Source organism: Ascidiella aspersa, chromosome 3, assembly GCF_963924565.1.
Source record: "Ascidiella aspersa chromosome 3, kaAscAspe10.2, whole genome shotgun sequence".
NCBI lineage: Eukaryota > Metazoa > Chordata > Ascidiacea > Phlebobranchia > Ascidiidae > Ascidiella > Ascidiella aspersa.
In genome coordinates, this window is record NC_139449.1 from 14216172 (window position 1) to 14227885 (window position 11714).

Genomic DNA, 11714 nt, shown 5'->3' on the forward strand with positions numbered 1-11714 from the left:
ACCCGTCTTGTTTGCAAAATATGTTTTGTCTTAAAGTTGGAATTAAAATAGGCTGAAAACTTGACCAAAAAAATCATGCCTTGCTTTTTAACTCGGCTGTGCTTCGTCTACGACTTATCTCAATCGAATTTGTTAATGCGACATAACAAACAAATTAATGTATCTACTATGATGCTGGTTAACATATTGCCTAACGTTAAGCGAAAGAAACCCACAGATACCAAACACTACATAATTTACATTTAAGCACCACCAACTTGCACTGTTTGTGCGGTGTTTCTATTATTCTAAAATCATTGCCTGTAGGAAGAATATTTCTACTTTAAAAGTAATAGGAAAACTACATTAAATAAAACTTGTTTGAAAAGGAGGGCGAGTTTAGGTAAACTTTGTGAAGGACGCGACCTTAAAACAACATAAAAGAAACCCTGTTCTAAAAGTTGGTGTACAAATGAAAAACGTACTCCGTTATAGCTAAGAAGGTTTTGCAGTGAATGTCAATAGTTTAAACTATTGAAAATAAATGTTGCAGTAGAAAACGGTATTTGACAGCCAACCTGCGCACAATATAAGATTATCGTTGAGTAAACCTTGCAAACTGCCTTCGGGTTGGATGCAGCAACCTCAGTATTAAGCATCAACCAATGTTTATTTCTGCCCATTTTGCACAATATGAAACTGCTTGCATTTTTGAGTTTAGTGTCAAAAAACATGCTTGACCAAAACAATTCAGACGCAGAATAGTGTTTATAACTACGCTGACCATTAATTATAAACTATTGTGCTTCGCTTTGAAACAAAGGTGTTGAAATTTTTTAGTCCTATAAATCTAAACAAATCTCTATAAAAATAAGTATGTGTAACGGAATCTTTAAACACTATGTGTTTTACTTTATAAATCGATACAAATTAAAAAAAAAAAAATTACAGGTTGTTACTATAAACCAGTGGTTACCACTTATGGCAGGGGTTCTTAACCAGGGATACGTGTACCCCTTTGGGGTGGGTATGAAGCACCATAGCAGGGGGGTATGACATGCAGTGTGAAATTATGCGCTATTTAGGCATATTGTTGAAGAATGCGTAATTTACGAAGAGCAAAAACAAAAAAGCCATTCGTATATTGACTGATTCTTTGTGTATTGTAAATATTGTTGAACTTACAAGACTGTTTTGTTTTAATACTAATGGTCGAGGGTTCCAAGAGTTGGGAATCTTTAACAAATTTAAGTTTTGATCTATTATTAAACTTTTGATACAACTCCATGTGTAACATTAGAGTACCATAAATCAAATTCTATTTTCCAACATGTGTGTAGTATTATAAATCAAAAACAGCTCCTCTGGTAAAAAAAACAGCTCCTCAGTGTTTTTGATTTATATTACCATGCCTGGTAGCAACAGTTTATATATGTGTGTAGTATATTGTGTTGTTCCAATTCCGTTTGTAGGCAATACAGTTTCAAAACGCACTTCATATTTCTTACAATTTCATTTGTTTCTTTCTGAGGTGATAGACTATTTCTAAACAAAGGTAATGTTTCAATATCGAGAAAGAATGGTTTTACGGCAAACCATTCTACGAAAACTCTAGTAGGGATGCCGCCATCAATATACTTTTTCTTCGATGTTGAGGTAAGAATCAAAGTTGGACTGCTATAAACGAACGCGATCTTTAGCAACAGTAAACTTAGTACTTTTATTTATTTTCTTCATAAATACGGCTTTGAAATCATTTTGACCTTCAACTTTTTTGTCTCCACTGAAAGCTTCATATTCAGCATACATCTTTAAAACATTCAAATGTATAAACTGTGTTTTCAAAGACGTTTCTTTTTCTCCAATTAGTTACCTTTTTGCACAACTTTTTTATTGACATTTCATGGTTTGACGATTGTTTTAAACAAACTTTAATAGTTTTGTTCCATGGAAATTTTTTTGCATCTGTAAATTGTTGGTCTGAATCACTGCTGCCTGAATGATATTGAGAAAATAAAGTTTAAATATCTGCACTTTTAATATTAAGGTAGAGCAGACTTATTTAATGATAAAGATAACTAGATAATCAACATAAATACAGAAAATATGATAAGAGGTTATATTGTATGCATAAATTCTTAAATCTGAAATATGAAATCTGTGTTAATTAATAAAGAAAATGCCTTTAAATATAATAACAAGTTAACCAATAAAAAACCTGAAGTTTACTTTTTATTTAATTTAAACTTTTGATTTTATTTCAAACCTGCAAAAGTTGATAGACAGATGTTTTTAGGTTGATTTTCATTAGCTTCAAGTAACTTTCGTTTACTACCTTGTTTGGTTAAGTTTTTTTCCGCAGACTGTGGTGCACTGGATAGTTTTTCTGTCAAAATTAAAATATAATTTTAAAATAACTATTACACAAACGTAAGGAGGTATAATTCTATGAAGTCTTTTTTATTGTTTGAAAATAACACAATGACCAAATACCTGCTAATAACTTAATCTGCTTTGGATCTTTGCGATTTTTTTATTATTAAAAATATATATATTAAGTGCATAGATGTATGTGGAGAACACCAAACATAAAGAAACAGTTTTACATGCAGTTTTCCAAAGGTACAACTGAAGTAACTGAATTCCAGTTTAAATTGTTAAATCTGTACATATAGTTAAAATTAAAGTTGTTTCTCACAGTCAAAGATAGCTGGTTGTATCACTTTGGGGGACTTGCATAAAAATACTTCACCTCTATTAAAAATCTGCTTTTAGTTCCCTTCTTGAAACTTTAAAAAATTTTAATACTGGGATCTCGCTCAGGCTCAGAGGGGAAAATGTCAGAAAAACTGTAGATCCCCATCAATATGAAGTTGTTTGTACTAACATAATTCAAGTTAAGGTGCTATGGTTATTAGTTAAGGTGTGTTATTGGTCTGGACATGCACCCCTCTGAACCTGTGTACCTCAGTTGGTGGTTCGACAGTACCGCTATGGACAAAATAAATAATTTGCAGGCGACCAATAATGTTGTAAATGTTAGTAAAGATAAAGGCATGCTTTTAGTATAAATCAAAAATTGCATATTTAATTGCAAGCATATTAGAAAAAAAATACCTTGTATGCTCTTGACTGGCAAATCATTCACTTTTTGAAATGTTTCCCATACTTCTTCAATTAAATTAGTGTCTTTAATTTTTAAAGAATTTTTAAGAAAATTCTGAAATAAAGAAAAATTATAGTTAAAGCAGATAATAAATTTCAACTATGTAAAAAAATGTTTGTTTCATTACACTGGAGTTTAGTATTTTTTTATACTGTTTTTTAACTGACTGTCATTTTTTCTCCATTTATTTATGAATACAAAACTTGGCCATTACTGTGTAATGAATTTCCCTTTCACTTTGATAATACTATAGCGTTTGGTGGCTTACACACTAGATGTTAAATTATTTATATAGTCCTGGGACAAAAGTATATTATGTTTAATGTGATGTTCTACATTACTACAGAATTTTTTTTTGGTAAAATATTTATTTAAACAGTTTACTTTTTTTTATCTAGAGCAATAATTCAGAGTATTTTTTAATTGGTGTTAAACCTAGCATGCAGAAAATTGCTGCAGACATTAGTTAGCCATATGTGCTTTTTAGGGGGAACCAGGCCATCATCATCCACCTAAACCAGAGGTTCTCATCTGTGAAGGGATTCCAATTTTTTTAAGTTTTAATAGGGACAATCTGGTATTTGTGTGAGGAATCTGAATTGTGTGAATTGACATGTCAGTTTTTGTATTGATAGTGCAAAAAAACAGGGTAAATCAATGGTAAAACCTCACAAGGATGCTCCAATCCTGAAAATTTAAAAGTTGATTACTAAAAAGTTGGTACTAATAATAGCTCCTAAAAACCTGGTTGAAGTATGCATACTACGCATGTTACGCTGTCAGCCTCATAACCTCGACAGACAATATCTACTAAACTGGACCATAAATAGTGTTATTTCAAGCAATAGGAGAATTGAGAATTTTTGTTCTGTGCATAATGCATTACCTTTGTTTTGTGAATTAATTTTTTTGGCCATTTTAACCAAATACATTCCATTTTTTGTGCTTTGAATATTTCAACTGGTCTTGAGCTGCATGTTTGCATATGAGTCACGACAATAAGGTTATTATCAATGTAACAGTGTGAACAGACAAGTGCACCTGCAGGTTGTAGTGTCACACTCCTCTCAGTCTTATGTATTTGTTAATGTAACATAAAATTATAATGTACCTTCAGCGCTGCTCTCGGATCACCACTTTTTTTATAAATTGCCTTGTTTATCGCCTAAGCATGGCAAAGTTTAAACCTTTTTTCAAATGAGGGCAGTACCGCCCCCCTTATGGGCTTTAAGGAGTTACAGGCCTGGGCGATGTGGGTCTTGTTCTTGTTATAATTTTTCAATTTAAAAAATTTCAAATAACAAAAAAATCCATTAACATTTAGTTAAATTTATACAACCAAGGTTTACTTAAACTGTAATAGTATTAGTCTTTAGTTGCCTTCAATTATTGCCTTGTTTCATTAGTGATATTTATTAAACCCATATCATTGGTAGGGCGATTTTATTTGACTTGTCAAAAAGGTTTCAAGTCAAAATCAATTAAAAATGGTATAGTCAGCTTTTTGCAATTGATGTTCAGTAAGTTTTTAATTATAAATATGACTAGCATGGAACACGAGGGTTAAGGAAGCCAAGACACTAATGCAGTAGTTCAAAAAAACATATGTTGTTTAAAAAAGTATTTCTAATAGGTCAAAATTTCTTATTTTATAGGTCAAAAAATAATCGCCTTTTTTATCATCAACACTTAACTACAAGCCACGCTCCTTTAAAAAATCTATATGCCAGGTTAGACTAAATAGGAATAAACTTTGGTCTTGTGCTAATCTTGTTTGGCTTTTTGGTAGCATAAGTTTGAGTTCGCTTACATTTTTAAATGTGTTTCATCATGTTTTTATGCCACTGATACTCTCATTATACTTTTTAAATTTGTAAGTATATATATGATTTTAATCTGTATTTAATTTAGAAGTTTTATTTTTTTTATTCCCATGTATCTCACAATGTCAAACGAAAGACAAGCAAAAAAGTTCTTTCATAAAGTCAATTTGGGCACTTGACACACTGATTTTCGCCTCATGCACAAAATGCAAAACTTTGGGCACCTGCACATGTGCTAAAAAATTAGAGGGAACACAGCAATTGAAGCTGAAAATGTTTTAAATAAACATCTTATAGCAGTGGCTCTCAACCTTTTTAGCTCACTGACCGGTAAAATTTCAAAACAAAATTTGGGGACCGGTGGACCTTCAAAAATCAAAATCAGCCCAAAATGTTATTACTACAAAAGTAAGCCAAAAATGGAAATTTAATCAGCAAATTTCTGCTGTCTTTTTGATATCGTACATGGTATATGTGGTTCTATTGAAGTTTTACATACAACTGCTCTTAAATTTTAAGACTTAAACAAGTTTTAGCCTACTATACTTTTAAACAGTTTGGCAAATCACTTGCAGCATTGTGACGTACGATAAGTCCAAAGTAGACCATTAACCCTATGTTACGCCGCAATGCTGCCAATTACGGAACTGGCGTAGTTCTAAATTTGTTGGACAAGCCTTCAACATCTTGCATTTTACATTTGAGATATAAAAAATAATATTTGGTGGACCGGCAGAAAAGTATGCAGACCGGCGATTGAGAACCACTGTCTTATAGTAGCAAAACAAAAGTTTATAATCTTGTAGCCCATAAAAAACTAATCCAATTTTTTTTGTGGCCCCCAAATGGTAAAAATCTTTCACCACCTCAACAGAAACATTGACTGTCTAGACACAAGATTTTTTTAATTGTGATCAACTCAAAACGGAATGTTTTTTACCTAGCTATAAAGCTCTTTCATTACAGTGCACAATTTACATACGTGGACAAAAATTTACCTTATACAATGTTAAATAATTTTTAAACAGTTACAATTTTGGTTGTATATATGCAACAAATTCAGAAACCAATTTATTTCACAATAAACTTTGAAATATGTTGGAAATCAATTCCTATGTGATTCCCAATTTTACCAAAAACCTAAAAAAAAATCAATAAAAAAAATGTTTTACTCTTTAAAATTGTCATTAATTTAGGAAATATACATTACAATTATATTAGGTTCAAATTGTTTTACTTTTATTAGGGGTGTTAAAAGCATAGCTCAAATTACCTACCAGAAACTTGCCTCTCTTTCTCGGAATATTTTCATAATCTTTAAGTTTCTGAATTAGATCTTTAACCCTATGATTGTTGGGATCACAGAATTCAGAAGCTTGTTCAATCTAAACAAGTTAAATAAGTTTTTTAGGAAATAAAGTTCAAGTTAGATTAGTCTAAATGGTTTACCTTTTTTATCCAAATGTTTTGTTTCAATTCTCCCTTATTAGGTTTAAACTGTGAACCAGCAGCAGAGTATTTTTCCATTTCAGAAATACAACTTGTATGAAATTGATACGTTTCGCCCCTTGAAAACATAAGCATTGTTAAACAACGCAGTGTTATTTTCAGAATAAAAGTATAAGTAATGTAGTAATCATACACACTGATAATATCTGATCAATACCAAGTGTTAGTATCAGCACTGTCCAATACTAGGGTGGTATTGGTGTCGATGGCCTCTCTGTTAGCCCCTGTTCACATGTTGCTCCAACCAAACATATCAACACCAAGCCTGCACAACTTAAAATATAGCAAACAAAATACTAAAGTGGAATGTATTTTTAGGAATGACGTTACGTCATAACATGACGCCATACAAAGAGAATTCTTAAGGACATCATTCGGTTTAAAAAATTCGCAAAACTTTCGATTATAAAGGTGGTGTGTTTGGCACCTTTGTTTTGCATATAGCCCAAAATACTAGATTTAAAGACTGTTTAACACTGATTGCATGGACCAAGGCATGGTAAAAATTTACTGAGTAAATGTTGTTTAATTAAATTATATTTGCTTTTTAAACAGGTTAGCTGGCCCAAATTTAATGGCCGTACACACTATGTAAAATTTCTATTTATCAAATATTTTTAGACCATTCCCCAAATAGCACACCGTGTTTGAATTTATCTAAGCCACAATAAAGGCGGGAAATTTTTGGCCCATATTTGTTTTTGCTTGCAGAAACAAGTCAAGGAAGTAACGCTATTTATAACGGCCCACTAACACAAAACAAATACCTGAAAATATACTTCCTGACTATATAAATTCAACAGCTGCACCCTTGTCTAGTTTTGTCTATTTTGCTTGTTTAAGCATAGCAATGACGAATTTTGTATAGATACTTTTCCTCCAAAATATTAACATCCAAAATAATATTAACTTTTTTGAAAACTATATTAAAGCTAGCGCAATGTACACCCCTAGTAGCACAATTGTGGTTCACTAACAGTATGCGCGACTTTCCAGAATTACATGGGGAGAGGTACCATCTGCGAAAGTGTTCGTTCGCAGCTATTAATAAACCGAAGCGCTGAAAGAACGAAATATCAGGTAGCACTAATGCTTAAGCTGATGACAATTTGTGTATAGAGAAAAATCTTCTGCAATAAAATATCTGAAAAGCCAATTATTGAGGTTGAAATAGACAAGTGTTAACGGTTAACCTATTTCCTAAATTTTAATCACAATTCCTAATGTTAATATGCTAAAACGTTTGGTCTCTTTAATCGATAAGTAAATGTTTCATTCCGAACATAAGCTTTTCAACGCCAAATACATATAAAACTAGATGGGGGTGCGGTTGTTGTATATTTTGTCAAGGAGTATATTTTCATTTTTGGTCAATTTTTTTTCATGTTTTTTTCATATTTTTTTCACATTTTTTCACATTTTTGAAGCGAAAGGGGTTCAAATAATGGCATAGTATTTAGGGAATGTTCAAAACATATATTTGATAAAAATAATTTACGTAGATAATTAATGCTTACGGCCATGTTATTACATTTCGGCCACCTAACATGTTTAAAAAGCAAATATTATCATTCTCTTAAAATGGTTTAACGTCTATGGTTTGCTATACTTTTACCAACTTTTACTCGGTAAATTTTTACCATTGCTTGGTCCGAGCAATCACTGTTGAAACAGACTTTAAATCTGTAGTTTCGAGAAATATGCAAAACACGTTTATGTGCCTAATAAGCCACCTGTTAAATTGAAAGTTTTGCTAGTTGTTTAGGCCTGATGTTGGTATGTTGGTTGGAGCAACATGCACAACAGGTGCTAACAGAGAGGCGTACACTGCCTCAAGATTTCGCATTTAAATTTGCGGCGGTAAATACACCCTTCGTTTTGCAACAAAACAAGCAAATATGAACGCATCCTGTCCTGACGTTTTTCAACTGCTCGATGGGAGTCGATAACTACAGAGAGCTAAAATGATGATGTCACAATATTTTACGTTTTTTGCCCCCCAATTTAAGGGCCCAGCCTTCTTATGTCTAAGATGCGAAAGGGGTAGTTGCCAGGATTTATTTTATTATATATTAGTTTGGTAACGACTATGCAAAATTAATTTTAGAATCGTTTTGCAATCAAAATATTTTATTCATTGATTTATTTTTATTTTTGGCCCTTTAAAACAAAAATCCCATTCCCAGAGACAGTGACAAACTGGCACTTGACGCCTGAAAGCTTTACCTTCAAGAAAATTTTCAGGCTTTTTTGACTTATCAGCCAATCTGGCGACATAAGTTCACGAACGTCTTATTTAAATGAAGCTTCTAGCAATGCTTCTCTGCTTTATACTATGGGTGAAACTTTATTACATGCTGGCCTTGCCTGTTTATGTATTACCACGATAATAAACTCAAATACGGTGAGGTATTTGGGGAATGATTGAAAAATATATTTGATAAATAGAATTTACATAGATAATGCGCACGCCCATGTTATTAAATTTTGGTGAGGTAACATGTTGAAAAAGCAGATATAATAATTCTCTTAAAATAATTTAACGCCTATTGTTTGCTATGCTTTTGCCAATTTGACTTGATAATGTTTTACCATGGTTTGGCACAATTACTGTTCAAATAGACTTTAAATCTGTTGTTCGAGCAATATGCAAAACTCTTTTATGAGCCTAATACGCCACCTTTTAAATTTAAACCAAATAAACGTAGTGTTGTTAATATTTAGTTTTGTATGACACCATGTTATGACAAAGCTTTGTAACGTCGTCCCCAATAATGCATTCAACTTTATGTTTTGCTTGCTGTGGTCCTTATACAATTTTAGTTTGTTTAGGCCTGGTATTGATATGTTTGATTGGAGTAACATGCGCAACAGGTAAAAATAGAGAGGTGTATACTGGCACCAGATTTCACATTTGAATTTGCAGCACTAAAATATGTTGTTTTGTAAGAGTAGTAAGTTATTTTACTAAGAAAAGCCCCTTTCTAAAAGGCAAATCACACACGCCCAGTTTTACTAACGCATTCACTTCGCACAATGAACGTTGCACGCACGGGACAATGAAGCGCAGCAGGATGCCAGCAGCCACTTTGTCGCTTCGCGAGCTGAACCAAGCAAGCGATATGAACAAATTCTGTATTGAGTTTTTCTGCCGCTAGATAGGAGTAGATAGCTACAAAAAGCTAAAACGATGACGTCACAATATTTTAGGGTTTTTGCCCCCCAGTCAAATGCCCCTAGGGGTGAAGACTCATAAAGTCTACATTGCACCTACATACCACTTTTTGTCATGCCTGAAAATTTGAAAGTTCTACGATGTATACTTTTTCTATAAAGCTCCGGACAAAAATTGGTCTGAAACATGGGATAGCAAACCAAAAAAGAATGCGAGGAAAAACAAGATATGTCCCGAAAATAAATTTTCGGCCCATATAAATTTGCCCTCCCTTCGCTCGCCCCTTCTGCATGTATGCTATGGCGGATAATAAGTTACGAGAGATTGTTAAAAGTAGATTGGCACTAATCTTTGTCCTTCATCATTTCAATGCAGGACAGATCACGCTTTAATTTTAATTAGATACAATTAATTCTGACCAAATTACATCAGACATAATGCTTGTTTTAACATAATATACGGAATTGCAAAATCGGTTTGCGAGACCTGCTGAAGAAAAGAAGGTGAAAAAAAGAAGCAGGAAAAAATCAGCTGGAACAAAATACACGGTGTAATATTAAAAAAATCGATTAAAATGTCTATATTTTTATATCTTCAAAAATATATTTTTTTAGATTTGCAGGTAAACGTTTCAGAAATCAGAATATACAATCACGTTTTAGAGTGATTTTAGCAAAAAAGCAATAACATACATGAAAAAATGAAGTAGTTTAACACAGTACAAAAACGGGGATTAAATCATAAAAATTAATTATAGAAAAATTTATTTCTATTGCCTTCTATTTTCATTAAACATTTCGCTAAGTCAAGCCCCTTAGTACACTTTAAGTAGTTTTTTATGTAAATATCACAGTAAACAAAATTCAGTCCGTTTTATAAAACATTGTTTACTTAACTGCAAACATAATTAATTATGCATTCAAAGAGTGTTTTTAATTAATTATACATTCAAAAAAGGGGGTGCAAAGAATACAAAGTTACCACCGTCAGTAATGCGTAACCAATAATGCTGTGTGTAATCTCACTAAATATTGACTAAAAGTTGACCTTGAGTAACCCCACAGCTCATGACAGGCCTTTATCTAATATTGACACTTGTGTTGTGGTTGTATAATTAGACGCAAGCATTCATTGTAAAACAAAAAAATTATATATATATCCATTTACCTAATATAAAAGGGACAATTTGGATATGAGTCCAATTTTGATTGGATTCAAATCTAAGGATTTTATATTCAACTTTGAACATCTCTAGCTAATGCCTAAAAGGTTGCTTTTCAGATTATTTTAGTAAAACATATAGTTTAACTTAAATATTTTGTAATTTTTGTGTGATGAACAAAAAGCTGACATAACAAAACTCGCTGAGAAAAGTAAATTATGTCAGTTAAGTTTCTTTCTTGGGAGTGGTGCTTACACTTGGGGCTTGCCAAACACTTTGGTGGGGGTGTGACAAAAAGGCATTGCGAAAGTTGTCATTTACGAAAATGTCAACTTTATTGAACAAATGTTTCTATTAATAGGAAAAATATATAAATAAACATGTATACCAAAAGTCTTTAGAGCAATCGATGCATGTCAGATAATTACAAGTTCGACACACACTAGTATGCTTTTCAACTTTGTTCTTCTTTAAAGATTCTCCACAACCATTGCAGGTAAAAAAAACCATGATATTAGACCAGTAAAATATTACTATCTGAAATACAATAGCATTGATTTTAGAACCTGTGATAAGATTTTATCTATGGCAAATAAGTTTTGGTATTTCGGTTCAAAACAACCTGAAAACAATTATAAAAGTAAAACCCATCTCCACTCAAATGTGCCGATTTTGTTGAATCCAGCTCAGATTCTACAGTTGTGGAACTTGTGGTCGGGAAACATTTCTGTTGCGGCCTTAATTACTCTTTTTTTGTTGACCACTGCTCTACAGCCTGCATTACACCTATTTACAAAACTAAATATGGTGGATATCCAGCAATCCACTTCTAGGGGGGGGGGGGGGGGTAATACTAATTTACGGAATGATGAATGGTCGGAACGCTCACTAATTTAAGTG

The 11714-nt window shown here is 32.5% G+C and overlaps 1 protein-coding gene across 1 annotated transcript; it reads right to left on the reverse strand.

Annotated features, from left to right (window-relative positions):
* Positions 1-377: 377 nt before the first annotated feature.
* LOC146160333 (uncharacterized protein C16C10.8-like) lies at positions 378-11342 on the reverse strand. The gene is made up of 7 exons (XM_083384759.1): positions 11203-11342; positions 6418-6535; positions 6246-6353; positions 3097-3199; positions 2246-2365; positions 1853-1974; positions 378-1788 (listed from the first exon to the last, which is right to left on the reverse strand). The coding sequence occupies exons 1-7, from the start codon at positions 11322-11324 to the stop codon at positions 1657-1659; spliced, it is 825 nt and encodes a 274-aa protein (XP_083240885.1). The 5' UTR covers positions 11325-11342; the 3' UTR covers positions 378-1656.
* Positions 11343-11714: the final 372 nt, after the last annotated feature.